The 15,082-nt window shown below is 44.8% G+C and overlaps 1 protein-coding gene across 1 annotated transcript in view; it reads left to right on the forward strand.

Annotated features, from left to right (window-relative positions):
* LMX1A (LIM homeobox transcription factor 1 alpha) overlaps positions 1–15,082 on the forward strand; it is a 141,864-nt gene that overhangs the window by 525 nt on the left and 126,257 nt on the right. The window contains exon 2 of the mRNA XM_087418642.1: positions 1,748–1,934. Coding sequence (XP_087274768.1) covers positions 1,748–1,934 — 187 coding nt within the window. The remainder of the gene's footprint in view (positions 1–1,747; positions 1,935–15,082) is intronic.

The following is a 15,082-nucleotide window of genomic DNA, read 5'->3' on the forward strand; positions in this document are numbered from 1 at the left end:
GGCAGCGCAGCGCAGGGATTAGCCCGCGCGGCGGGGCCCTCGCCTCGGCTTTAATTAACTGGAGCCGGATCTCGGGTCCGCCGGTTCCCCCCCGCCTCCCCAATCCCTTCGCAGCGACCGCGGAGGAGCGGCGAGCCAAGGGCCTCGAAAGAGCTTCCACACGCGGATCTCCCAGTGCTGAGGCCAGGGATTCCCACTCCCTAGCCCCTATCCCGCCTTTGGTGCTTTTCAAGTTTGGGGAGTAGGTGTTTTAATTTTTTTAGCGGGAGGGATTTTCGTTTTGTCATTTAAACCTCTTGCCTCTTTCCCTCACTCGGAACCGCTAGAGCGGGGTGAGGGCAGAGGACGAGACAGTTCGGCTGGAGGAAACCGTATCCAGAGAGGAATCCCCCCAACTCCCTAGATGAAACGAAATCACGAGAACTGCGTTCCCGTCTTTCACCTGCCCTTTCGGAAACTTCCCGACTCGATACGGCCTCGGAAGAGCCCGAGGGCCAGAGCTGGCACTGCCCTGGCGCCGAGCGCACGCGGACCTCTGCATTCAGCAGGCGTCGCGGCTCGCCCTGTGCGCTCCCCCAGGCCCACGTCCGCTCCCAACGCCCGGGTTGTGGTCCTGGGCGCCGAGACAGGGCAGAAAGAATAATTTTTAAACTGAGAACTTTCTCGCTACTTTTCCTAGCTCTACCTGCTCGTGCCCCGAGGCGGCTGGCCTTGCTCACGAGCTGGTGGCCGGGTCCCCAAAGGGGAAAACGACAGGAGCGTAGCAGGGAAATCGGGAAGGGTCAGGCCCTTTGGGACACCACGCGCAAGGCTATTGTTACCAGGGGACAAGGTCTTCTTTAAATAGCTGTGAAATGTGCCGACAAAGGCGGCCAAGCATCCCCCACCCTAAAAAAAAGCACCCCCACCCCGCAAACCGAAAGAACAAAACACACAAAAGTCTACGGGGTAGGAAAGAGGATTCCCTGTTTGCGCCGAGTCGGGTTGGGGTCGGTTTCACCCTCACGCCTGGCTGCTGAGCGCGCCTGATTCCCGGAATCCTGGCGGGGACACTCCGCGGCGTCTCTGCACCCTGCTTCTTTCCTCTACTTTTTCCTTCTATTCTGAAGTTTCTTATTTATGAAAAACCCATCTGCAATTTGCACGCCAGCCAAGACGCAGCAGTTTGGGGTTCATTGGTCTGAACAATACTGAGTTTGCCTGGGGCGAGACGGTATTTTTCTGTACGCGCGGGACTTTTTAGGAAGAAAAAAAATTTAAAGTTTTCCCTCAAAAAAATAGAATTGCGTTTTAGCAAAAGACAAAACCAAACCAAAAAAAAAAAAATCCTTTCACACACTCACAGTTTTAATAATAGGCAATAGAGGCAAGCATAGTGAGTGAGTTAATGATTACGTGATAAAGCCGGGAGCACAAATTTATTTGTAGTCTAATTTTACATGATGCGCTTACGTTTGCGCGCATACCAAGTAAGTTTGATAATTAAAGACTTCTTATTGATTTCCGCCCTCTCCCATGGTAGAATCTAAACCTTCCCACAGTCCCTGATTAGTAGAAACGCCGCTTGATTTGATTTTTCTCTGCTCTCCAAATCTCGGCTTGGTTGATTAGCAGGCGGCTTCCCATGGTGGGTGGGGGGCGCGAGGGAAATCCGTGGGTGTGGAGTGATCCGGAGCGGGTCCCGGCCGGATCTGGCCGGGATGCTGGGTCGGCGCGGCTCACCCGTGAACGTCTGTTGCTGCTGTAGGCAGAGCGGTGAGCCCCAAGTCTGTCTGCGAGGGCTGTCAACGGGTCATCTCGGACAGGTTTCTGCTGCGGCTGAACGACAGCTTCTGGCATGAGCAGTGCGTGCAGTGCGCCTCCTGCAAAGAGCCCCTGGAGACCACCTGCTTCTACCGGGACAAGAAGCTCTACTGCAAGTATGACTACGAGAAGTAAGTGTCCGCGCCCCCGGAGCGCGCCCCCGCCCCCCCCCACCCCCCCAGGCATCAGCGGGCGCGGAAGGCATTGTCCTCCTTTACCCTCGTCCGCTTCTGGAAGGCGCAAGAGGCACCGCGTGCCCAGAGACGCCTAATGCCGGCTCAGCCTCATCTTGTGCACTCCCCGGGTGGCAGGGAACTGCACCGGTGCGCGGAACCACGGCCCGGGCCCCTCAGAGGCGCGAGCACTGGCTCCCCTCTATGTTCTGCTCGCCTAGTTTTCAGTCCCCACCCCCCGCCCCCCAGTCCCCTACCCCGACGTAGCCATTCCCAGAGGACATTCCTCTGTCGGGGCTCCGACCCCACCAAGCTTGTCCTCTCCCGCTTCACTGGGGTGCCCTATGGGCTTCCAGTGGTCCTTGTCTCCTCGCCGGTTCGCACTCCATCTTACCCACGTGTCTGCGCCACCCGCGCGCTTATGCCTAATGGTGAGGTTGTATTGATCCCCGTGTGCGCGTTTGTTTCCCGCTTGGCTTTGTCCACTGAAGTCCCGACAGATTGGGCTCAGGAACGGCGCTGCTGCCTCTCTGAGCTCCGCGGGCACCGTTTGCCTTTTCTCTCACTGTGTATCCCCCCTCCCCCCTTTCTCCAAAACCCTTGGGCGCAGGGGCTGTTAGGCCAGAGTTGGGGCCTGATTTGAGGCGCCGTCCTCCATCCTGCGCCTCCTCCCTAATTCCATCTGGGTATGCATTTCTGCCATGCAGCAGGTTCAGTTCCGTTCTGTGGACATGAACGTTCTGGTGTGTTTTGAGGAGACTTAGGAGGCAGGTATTTAAGAAAGTGGATTATTTCGAATGTAGAGTTCTGTAATGCCTAAAGCCTGGTTGAGGCCAGGGAGCAGGAGTTAGAAGGTTTTCCTGCTTCTCGTCAGGCAGGCCCGGAGTTGCTTAGTGAATCTAAGGAGAGGGAACTGCTTTTCCTTGTCAAAATGGCTAGTTAATAGGGACACTGACTTCACAGAACTGTGCAGAGTACTGAAGGAAAGAAAAGTGGTGAAAAAGGCCTCTGTGTTTGTACACTAGGACTGGTATATGTGACTGAGGGGGCGCGCGCGCGCGCTCATAATCCCGCATTTGTTACTGGTGAGAAGGGACGGCACCATATGAGGATCATCAAGGGAGGGCTAGTGTGCGTGAAAAGCAGTTTCTATCATGTTATGAAAAACACAAGGAAAGGAGATGTGCAGGAGAAGTGTTACTATAACAAATAGCTCTGAGAAAGAACAGAAGTATCTTTTCTGCGTTGCCTGGTTTACTAAAAACTGACAAAGCCATTAGACCTAGTGACCACACACACAAAATTCTCTGCTACTCAGTGCTCCTTTGCCATAATATACTTGATTTTTACCCACATGTGGAAAGAGTACTGGGCATTTTTTTGTTGTTTTGAAAAGATAACTTTCCATTTTCAGCACTAAAAAATACGTGTTCGATTTTGGGTGGGTTGCACAATATGGAAATATAAAAAGAAGTGAAAAATGCATGACCACTTCACAAGGTGGTAATTTTCAGTTAATATTTTTGTGAAGAAGACATGCCTGTATCTGTTCTTGGTTGTCTGTTTATTGTCACAGTGTCTGAGTGAAAAGAGCAATTTTTAAGTAATTAAGCAGATTTTGCCCACACAACTTCAAGTATCACCAGAGCTTCTGGTTGATTGCTCTCTTTTTCTCTTGCTTTTTATCGGAAGGTTTTGGGTTTGTGGAGACCCAGTCTTTATCTTTCTGCTTATAGGTTACTGAAATGTCCACATCCTTCAGCCACAACACTAGCAAATTCGAAAGTATTGGAGCTTAGGAAAGGATTTGGGCTGTGAATTTCGATTCTATTTGTTAAAAAAAAATCACGAATCAAAGAAGGCTTAAGGGTCAACACAGCTGTCTGGCCAGTCAGATCTTCTTTAAGGAAGTCAGGCTGTGTCAAGAGGAGAAGAAACAGTTGTTGTAAAGTACTTAACACAACAATGTCCCTTCCATTTCAGCCCTCCAGGTTTGGCACGGTTTGGGCTTATTAGCCCAGTGGGGTCAGTTCTGCCCTCACAAAGCTATTTCTGCAAAAGGAAAATTGCAGGGATCAACTTGCCAGCTGTTGGCCAGAACTAGAAGAGTTTATAGAGGAGTGTGAGCTTCATTGTTCGGAGAGGTGTTGATGTTACAATGAGTGTTTTTAATTTTAATTTTAACATATATTTTGGAAACACAGATGTCCAAAATGGAATGGCTTCTACTCTTTAGCTCATGGCACACTCTCAGCACTGGTCTGTGTCCAGCCCCTCAATTGTTTCTTTAAGATTAATTTCATTTCTTTTTTCTCCTCTGTCTCATACCAATCCCATTTTCCTAAGAAAATAGGATTTTAGTATGTTTAATACTTTTAATGGTATTACTCTGCATGGTAGTTGCTGTAGGTGGGAAAGGAGAGGTTTGTTTGCTTGCTTGTTTGTTTTAAATTAGGCTCAAGATAAAATCCTTTATTTGACAAGCTTTTATGGAGTTTCTACATGTAAGGCACTGGACTAGGTGATGAGAGGATATTGAGAAAAAGTCTCAGAGCCTGCTTTCAGGAGGCTTATAGTCTAGCGCTTTTTCCATTTGTATTATCCTATCAGGTATTTCTCGAAAGCCTCTTCTACTTAGAGTGCAGGACTAAGTGTTGAATAGAAACTATGCAGAATGACCAGATATTTATCCTCCAGAGCTATACAATTCAATTTCAGATAATAGTCATGAAACAGTTACAGAGAGCACTTTTCCTTTTTAACAAATAAATTTGTAAACATAATTTTGCCCTTTCCGGTGGATCTTTTTAAAATTTGAGGCCCAGCCAAGGCAAATGGAGAGGAAAATAAGATGGGAGTTAAAGTGGTAGGACAATGCTGGTGGTAAATTATGGAAAACTTAATAAAAAATGCGTATTCACGCAATTCCCTTGTCTCCAAATTCATGAAGTTCAAACGCTATTTCTACACATTAAAATGAAAGAACACATAGCTAATGTGCAGTCTTTAGTGAAAGTCATAAGCATAATTTAACAAAGTGAGTTTATCATATTTATTTTAGCCATTTCTATGTGCATTTCTGGTTGTTGGGCAGTTTTGCATTTGAATTATTAGCTGCCTGTACATGGTGTCAGGCAGCCAGTTAAAAAGTGAAAATTCCACACTATCAGCTAGTTGTTACACTTTCTTGATGTCAAAGACCAAATTTGTCTAATTAAAAAAAATTGAATTGACGGTGGCATCTTAGACACACAGCCATTCACTTGAAGACTTTGGGATGTTTTGTTAAATATTTGTCTCATGTTCTATGACACCCTTAGGAATAATTTATCTTCTGATCATCCAAAACAAAGAAGCTTTTAAGGCTGACATGTAGAAAACTGATTTATGAATGTCCAGAAATTAAGAACTGGAGGTGATCTTTATTGTTCATGATATGTCATCAAAGAAAAATAACTAGTTAGGTGGGATGGTGCATTTACAGAACTGACGAAGCTGTACCATGTCGTAGAAAACGTCAGGATGCTATAGGTGTGGATGTTTGAAAACTGGACTCAACTGTCTTCAATGTTCTTGCAAGTTAGCAGACAACCAAAATATTTTCCAGCCTAGGGGACTCCTATTATGTAACTGGGTTCCCTAGTTAACTGAGTCCTGTATGATTGGGTCAGTTCGGAGTTTTCCCTGAATTTGTTCCAAACAAATACTGCAGTCAGACTTACCTCAAAGACAGAAGAGGCTGCTAAATAACAGGAAGGTGGTAATACAATAGATAATTAAGCCTCTGGAAGGGATCCCACATTTAAATCAAGTTTATATTGTTTCTTTCATGTGCCTGGCAGCTCGGGTGCGTCAGGCGGGGCCCTCTCCCCTCCCATACGAAGTTTATCATTACCCCTTAGATTGTTCTGGACATCCTAGGAGCAGTGTGGGATAGTATTGCTGTCATCAGGGCTGTTCTCATAACATCATAACTCCCCACATGTCAGCAAATCACAGGCCTTGGGAAACCTTTCCTCGGAGGGCCTGTCTGTGTTTTCCCCCCTTTCTTTTGGAGCAGACCAATTTTCTGAAGAAAGGGACCAAAATGGGGCAAAATGCCTATCACACTTAGAGCTTTCTCTGTGTCTTCAGACCTGCTGATTGGCAGCCCCGAGGAGAAAATGGCTGAGGTAATGGTCTCTCTTAGGATCAGTAATGAACTAATTCTGCATTTTATCAGGTGGTATAGGATGTGTGTGTGTAGGGAGGAGAGTTAGTTTGGTTTTCATTACTGTGACATTACTTCGAGATCAAAATTGGGCACGCGGTTACTCATAAAAGGAGCCCAGAGATGAAATTACAGAGGCAATTGTTAGATTTTTGCTCTACTTTATCATTTTGTTGGCCCCGCTCCTGGCACAATAAAATTTAAGGAATATAAAAATCAAACCCAGCTAGGTAATAAATTGATGTCTGCATTAAATTGAAGGGGGCCTTAGCTTGGGATAAGAACCGTCCATGGGCCGTGACTGTGTTTGTGCAGACCGATTTATCTCCTTTTTTATTTATTTAGAGAGTGATTGGAAACAGTCCTTGCTCAGAGGTGTTTTCTCTTTTTATATGTATTGGTCCCTGGGTAGGGCTTTCTTGGAATCTAAGACGAAATTTTGAAATAAAATTAGATAGCAGGAGTAGATATTAATAGTATTCTGGGAATTAGATATGAACACTACTTTTCAGAGTAGGCTTGTGGGATTCTTTTGATCCTTACATAAATGGAGCATATTAAAAAAATTTATTTATCCAATCTGGTTTTACATAGTGTAGAGTTCTGGGACTTTTGTCATCTACCTGGCTAAGGAGTTGTTTTTGCTATTTGGAATTCAGCAACAAGAGCTTTTCTGACAGTTCATTGTTTGTCTTGCTTTTTAGTTTCATTTTTCTAATATATAACTTTTGTATTAACCAAAATACTGTTACTAATTTTAGAGAGGCCTCTTCATTGTTGCTTTTTAATTCTGGAAAATTTGGGGGGAGTAATGAGCAGATACTATTTCTCTAATGAGAACAATTCCATTTATTAAATTATCAGCTAATCGTTTTTTACGGTCAGAGAAATTATTTTAGGTCATAGTGTTTAGAAGTGAGAAAGTAGAGAAGGATTTAAAATACTCATTTTATTGCCAGAAATTTATTAAAGCTTCTTAGAGTAAATGCATATACAAAACGTCATTCTTGAATTATATCAAATTTGAAGTAACCAATACTGAATCATGTTAACTTGATTATTAAGTACAGTTGTACAACGCTGGGTAATGAACTATGGGGGGAGAAAGTGCAGTCACATCCACCATGGAAATATTTAAAAATATTTTCTGCCTTACCTATGAAATCTTAGCTCTACTGTAGTGCTTTTCGATTTTTTTTTTTACGTCTTTCTAGCATGGATTTTTAAATGCATTTTCACATCTTCAGAAGGCACTTCTTAGCAAGCCACTTTGAGAGATAAAGTGAGGTCAGGAGGTTTGGGGGCTCCAGGGGACGGAGAGTGCCTCTCCCACCCTCTGCCCGGAGCAGAAAGCTTCCTGTATACCAGGGCCCTGTGCTATTTCCGGCATGCCCCACCTTCCCGCTGGGAATACCCTATATGTTTTTCTGAAAGTCTCTTAGGGACATGTAGAAAAGTGTTGCTGCCAGCAGCCTTTTCAGATTTGGTTTGGGGAAGTTGGTAATTTTAGGAGCAAAGTGTAGAAAAGGTTCTGGAGAAAATATCCATTGAGGGTGGAGAAAAGAGGCCCTTCTCTCCTTTGTGCCTGTTTTCTGGAACCGACAGAGAAACTGGCTTGGTGCTCTGAAGGATTTCCATTTTCTCCACAGTCTCTTTGACTAGCACGATGTGGGACGTTTTAGTCAATTTATCACAATTAGAATTAGTTATGTTATCATTGACCACTGTCGGCTGTGGCTTTGTGTCTCTTTGTCACATATTAAATGAAGCCCAGCCAACCGTCTTGCTGAAATGAAGCGAACACCTTCCAAATGTCAAATTGTTATTTTAGTCAAGCACGACTATCTGTCTCTGTATTTTTAACCAAGATGAAATTAATAAAGTCACTATGGCCCTGGCATTAATTAGCAGGAGGATTAGAGCTATATCGGCTGAAAAGAAGGTGTAAACACTGTAATCTCGATACATGTTTGTTTTCACACTACTGAAAATAAATAAAATGAGACTTAGGGTAGGGATTAAGTTTCTTTTGGCATTAGACAGCAGATGCAATTGGAATGCAGCAGAAACAATGAAGTATTAGTGAAGACATTATGGAGGGAATAAAACTATGGCCCTACATCAGTTTCCCACCTTGTGGGTATATTTGGTCTCATCACGAATAGCCCCGTCTGGGTAGTTAAAAAAGGATTTTTGAAACCTGCTTCTGTGCTGTTCTTTTTAGTGGTGAACCAAGGCAACCGAGTCATCTGTGGAGCTTGTCACCTGGCTGCCATGCTTGGATTAGCTAGAATTTAATGAAACCATTGCCAGATTCCCCATTATTGCACCATAATGTCATAACAACTAAAAATACGAAATGGACTGTGCTTTTCCTAGTCCTTTAACTAAAGTCACATGAAAGAGTTTGGTCTCTTCCAGCCTTTCGAGATTCCTGTTTGGGGATCCTATTTTTGGATAACAGTAAATATGTCTGGCTTTTCTGACTCTCTAGGCCTCCAGTGTCTCTGCACCCTATCATATTTGTGTTTTATCATTATTATCATATAACGGACAAGCCCTGATAGATCTCTGGCCACTATGGATTAGACTACCTTGTCTGACAGGCCCAATCAAACTCTGTTCATATAACAAATATCTTTAGCATCCAGCATGGCTGGGAGTGACCCATGCTGTATCTACACTTCACATGGCCCCGTCCCCTTCTGCCTCCCCCTCACTCCCCTCTGCCTTGTGGAATTCTATGAACTTGACTCTTGCAAGCATCACCTATTACTTCACCACCATGTTATCAACTGCCTCGTTTTTTCCCCAGACTGTCCTTATGGACTGTGAGTCCTCTTTTGATTTGCTCACTTGGAGGAAACTAATTAATCTTTTAGATGCACAAAATAGCAGTCCTGCCACCTGGCCACCTAGTTATGGAGCAGGGCTCAGCTCAGTACTTGGCGAGGGGCGTTACTTTCAGGTTTGCATGATCCTGTGACCATTGCTCTTTGGGTGACCCTTTAGGGGCCCGGGGAACATCTTTCCGAGTGTGCCTGGCACCTTAGTGGCTGCTGAGTTATGTCCTGCCGCTCTAGGTAGGTGTTTTTGGTGGGTCCGAGAGGTGCCCGAGTCTGATGCGATCACCAGTAAACCACGACAAGGAGTCATTTGTGAGAAGCCTGGCAGGCATTCTGATAGGATGCAGATGCTTCACTCGCTCTCCACTTTTTGCTGCTTCTCTGGACATCACTCGCCTCCAACCTGGAAAGAACCATCCTTTATGTCTCGAGCACCAGGTTCTGCTGCTGCGTTGAGAAGGATCTTCGGTGCAGCCTCCTCCCCTAGTTCTGTCCAGCCCCTTCAGTTACACCACAGCCACTCCTTGACTCACAGTTCTGTTGCCTCCTCCTTATCAAGCCTCGGGAACTTTTAAAAGGATTTTTCAAAACAAAACACCCCCTCCTGAACTCCAGATTAGCCTCTTAAGCTCATTAAAGTTCCTTTAAATACCCAAATGTTGGGCTCCTGGGGACTATCCCCCCAAACCATATTTTCATTCTTCACATTGTTGTCATTCACTGTGCAGCAGATTAAGGCCAGCTCCCTCTGGGCCCAGAAACGGTCCCTTCTCTCTCTGCAGGAGGGTCCAAATATGTTTTTGTTTGAGTACTTGGATAGCCTGAACCTGAGTGGGAGCTGATGCCAGCTTGACCTAGGGCCGCCAGCTCCAGGGTGGAGAAGAGGTTGATGTCTTTGGGGACAGGATGGGGCCCAGAAAAGGAAATAGGCGGTTGAGGGCAGAAGGTGAGGTGTGTACAGTTTTCAGGAGCTTGGTAGTCATTGGGCCCTCTCCCAGTGGCTGGAGAGAACCAGGAGGGCGAGTGCTCCGATGGCCTAGATTTAAAGGATTGTCTTTGTCCTAGAGAGTCAGAGTGGCTTTGGGAGCCCTTTTGTCTGGGACCCAGCGGAAATACCAGAGCCCAGTTTCTGTTCCTCCCCTGGGCATTGCTAGCCCTTCACAGTCCAGAGGTGGAGTTTTATGGCCACACCTGCCTTTTGCCTTTATTTCAGCCTCCTTTCCAAAGAGCCTCCTTAATACATCCCACCGCCTCTCTGTCATTTCAGGCTTCCTTCCCTAAAGCTGGCTCTTGGGGAGAGCTTTCTGGTTTTGACAGTGGAACAAATCCTTTTTAACATAACCATCGAGAGTTTCCTCCCCTGCTGCTGGGTCCCCTCACCCCTTCTCCTGCTGCCCCTCCTTGCATTGTGGCAGGGATTCCTTTGTGTGCACGTGTTCCTGGTACACACACACACACACACACACACACACACACACGCATGCACAATGACAGCCGCCATCTTTACAGGGATATGAGCACAGCTCTTCAGAGATGAAAACCGGTTGGCAGTGCCAGGAGGTAGACTTTGGAAATCCAAAGAGGAAGAACATCCCAGGAGACCCTTCCCTGCATCTCTTTGGCTGGAGTGTCCCTTGGTCCCTGCACCTCTCTTTCCCCTAGGGCTCTATGCACCTGGAATCCTTGGATTCAACTACAGCACTAGTTTTCCAACCCCATTTTCAAGATCTCAGTTCAGCCTTGCCTTCTTGCCTGTCTTATGCTCTGAACCCATCTTGTGACCTTTTAAATTTCAAATTATCCTGTGTGCAGGCTAGGGCCTGCTCTTAGCTGTCAAAGTGGACAGGACGTTGTGAAATAATTCACATTGGGATGGACATGATAATGTGGTATTCTTCCAAAGATACATTTTAACTTGAGGGTGTTGAGTCAAAGGAATAACTATCTTATGGTAGAATTTTAGGCCGGTAAAGAAGAATTAGAATGGGACCAGTAAAGGAGATAATTTTTGACAGAATATAAATAACACTTTGTAGGGAGCTTCCCTGTTTGTCTGCATGTAGAGCTGGCTATGATTACACACCTACTCCTTTTCTTCTGGGTTTTATTTTCTTTATGCTTTGTTATTGGTCAGGGTCTTCCATTTCAAAAGTCCATATCTATAGACGGAGGGGGTTGGACAGGTGGAAATAAATGGTTTGGGCACTGCACAGCTCTCTCCATTACTGGAAAAATAATTTGAAATACATTTCCTACTATCTAGAGATGTGCCAGCCACAAAGGAATATTATAATAACAACCTCATAGGGTTATTGTGATAATTAAATAAGATAATGAACATGAAAAGCCTTTTGGTAAAATACGGAGAGCTATACAGGGTTGGGTATTATTATTGTTGGCTTTTTTTATATGAGTAAAAGAAGACATATGCCTTGCTCTGCTGCCCACTAGCTGTGTTACCTTGGGCAAGGGTCTTACTTTCTCTGTACCTGTTTCCTCTCTCTAAAATGGGGATAATAATAGTACCAACCTCATAGAGTCGTTTTGGGTTAATATTTGCAAAGCATACAGATCAATGCTTGGTTCGTAGAAAATGCCATAAAAGGATGTGTTGAAAAAAAGTATCCTTTTCAATTTTCAAAGAGCCTTCACATATATTATCTCTATTGGACCTCACAACAATTTTAAAAGTTACATAAGGAGATTCCCCCCGCATTGTATAGTTGAGGAAACTGAGGGTCAGAGAGGTTAAGAACTTGCCCAAGGTCATGCTCTTGGTAAAGAGAGAAGCTGGGATGCTGTCTCCAGCCACTGACTCCTGGTCCAATGGCCTTTTCTCTAAATCACACCATCTGCTGCTTGAATTCTGGTGTTCACACCCCAGTGAGATCACAATTCTTAGTTTGTCCTGTTGAACCAGCTCTTGGAAAACAAGTCCCCACCTGCTAGATACTTGAGCTTTCAGGCAGCCTGACGGTCAGCTGTTTATATATTCTGTGGATTTAAAGGAAGTTTTTTGGATTTGGGGATTGCCTGAGTGTTTGTGTGTGTGTGAAAGCTGCTAGTGTACACTCATCACCCCTGTTTATCAAATGCCTCCACCAGTGCAGAGCCATCCTATTTTATCCTCTCCTATCCCATCCCATCTGCATTGGTCTCCATTGTCCCTCCAGCATAGCTGTTCTTCCCCACAGGAAGAATGACAAAAAGGCAGACAAGCGTCCATTTTCCTTCTCTCCAGCTCCCAGAGTTTGCTATTGGTGGATTGTTCTGGGAGCCTGTCTGCACATTTGGCAGCAGAACTGTTAAATATCAGATCTGGAGCCTTCCAGACATAACTTCCATTGGGACTAGCCAGCAGCTGTCCATCCATTCCTTGGATAACCCTTTCCAACTTTTCTTCTGAACTGTGTTGTATTTTCAAACAAGCCCCAGCCTCAGCTAGAAAAGATCCCACTGTGCCCCCATGTGAGGCTGATTTCCAGAACTGTTGACTCCCTCTTGTTTATTACTTGGCCTGGCTGGATTGAAAAAGGGATAACAGAATCTTGGTTTTTAAGGAAATCAAGTATTCTTGTATGGTATTATTTCTCTCACCACTGCCGGCAATTGGTTCTCTTAAAACCAGTTCTGGTCAGTTTTAAGGAGATGAAATGTACATCTGAATTTAATCTCTGTAAACTGGTGTTTAATGAAACTAGAGATTTCAGGTAATGCTTGAGCAACTAGAATGCACTTTACCTAGTTGTATGTGGATTTCCAAAATTTAGCATTAAATGAAATCTTATAAATACTTGGTTCATTAATTAAATCACTCATTCATTCATTTAATCATCTAACAGACTTATTAAATTCCTTTGTGTGCCAAGTATGTAGAAATGAATAAAACAAAGCACTGATGTATTAACAGTCTAACAGAGATTGCTTAGGGATATAAATTAAACAGATGCTTAAAGGAAGAGTAAAATTGTTCTAAGAGAGGCATGGCCAGTGGGACAGAGAATCACTTATCTAAATCCCTTGGTTCTGTATTACTGTGTGCTATTCATTATCTTCATAGTGCTTATCACAATTTGAAATATATATTTATTGGTTGGTTTTCTGTCTGTCTGTGTCACTAGATTGGAAGCTCTTTGAAGACAGGGACCTTCCTGTTTTTGTTTTAACTCCTGTATCTCCAGCATCTTGCATGATTCTTGACACATAGTAGGCATGAGACAAATACATGTTGGTTGATTGGATAAATTAATCAATGAGTGACTTGCTTGGAAAAGCTTCATAAAAGAGGTAATATGTTAACTGGCTCTTGGAGATTGAATGGGAAGGTGAGACATTCAGGTGGAGACGTCCAGGAGGCAGTTGTACAAGAAGATCTGGAAACTAGCCTGGACACAAAGCTTTAGGATATATTATCATATAAATATGAGAAGAGGTGAACGCCCAAGGGGGTACTTTGTAGAGTGAGAAGAGGGCCAAGGATGGAGTTCTGGGGAGCACCAGCATTCAAGGAGCCTTGGGAGCGTCTGTGATGGAATGACACAGAGGCAGGAGAGACAGGGCAGTGGTGGGGAATTTCAAGAAGTAGGGCCACCTGTTTGCCCATGGAATTGGCAGTTAGTCATTGGTGATCTTGTCAAGAATAGTTTCATTAGAGGCACAGAGGGGACAGGACAGCATTTTAATGAGTTGTACAGTAAACAGAAACTGAAGAAGTAGAGGAAGTTATGTGTCCAACTCTTTTGAGAAGATGGATAATGGAAGAAGGATGAGAGGGGAAAAAGATAGTGCCTAGACCTCCTCAGGGGTCTCTCCACTGCGGCTTCCCACATAATTCTTTCCCAAGGTCACCCTGGCTGTGGGCCTGAGGATGGCAGCAGAGTGAGACTCCAGCCTATGTCCTTCAGCTTCAGATACCAGTTGTCTTACTGTAAACTTCATTTGTCTGTCATCTTCCTGTTTCTGCCCCTTGTCCATGTGGAGTTCTATTCGGTTACAGCATGGTCCAAGGTGTATACTGTGTGGCTGATTCCCCAGGACAGGTGTGCAAGGCTCCCCAGGCCAGGATCTAGTCAGTTGTGCTTGACAACTAGATTATCCACATGGCTGTCAGTTGAGGGGCTCTTGGGTCCTGTGATAATCAGGAGAGCTCTCAAGAGAAGGGAATCCAGGATGGGGACACCATTCTCAGAGTTAACTAGACCACGGTGGCCAGGTCTCTATACCTGGCTATCACTATGTTTTTTACAGTCTTATTCACATGGTTGTTTCCTATGTTTACTTCCCCAGACTGGAGGCTAGAGTGACCTAGTGGATAACAGTGGCTTTTTCAGACTCCTTGAGCTTTAATCTTGCCTTTGCCTCTGCTTTGGCTGGATGGGCTTGGGCAAATCATTTAACCTCTTTGAGATTATCCCATTATCCCCTCAATGCCTCTACCTTGAGCCCTTGGAGGTGCAGAGCATGATCACAAACTGCCTGGTGTGTGCAGTGGGGGAGTGTTAATGTTTTTGACAGGGAGTGGGAGAGCAGTGTGTGGTTGTCAGGTGAGACTCCTTCCTTAGATCTAGGGCCGTCGTATCCATATGACTCTAGGAAAGAAAAGGTGACAGGGATGTAAGGGTAGACCTCTTAACTTAGAAGGGAATTAAACTGAAATTGGTGCTACCAAGGAAGCTGAGTGTTTTCCAATGGCTCTGCCTCTGTGGCCAGGATATTCAGTGGAAAATATATCAGTGATAGGTTATTTGATATCATAGACACCCAACTGATTTACGGAATGAATTTTTCTACTTGTCAGCTAGTGTAAGAGCTTAGTTTAGACTGAGCTCAATAGTAATAGAAGAGAGAATTGGGTGGAGAACTGTGATACAAATTGTAATACTTAATGATATATTATTTTTCAGTTTCCCTGTTGACAGCTACAGAGCAAGAGCCAAATGGACTGCACTCTTTTAAGGGGCAGCATGGACAGAGTGGGATTGTTGGAAAGCCATTAGTAGCCAAACCTAGTTAATATCAGCTCAGGTAAATGCTCTCCATCACTAGCCCCT

The sequence above is a fragment of the Ceratotherium simum genome, chromosome 2, assembly GCF_057802395.1.
Source record: "Ceratotherium simum simum isolate JZ-2026a chromosome 2, ASM5780239v1, whole genome shotgun sequence".
NCBI classification, from domain to species: Eukaryota; Metazoa; Chordata; class Mammalia; order Perissodactyla; family Rhinocerotidae; genus Ceratotherium; species Ceratotherium simum.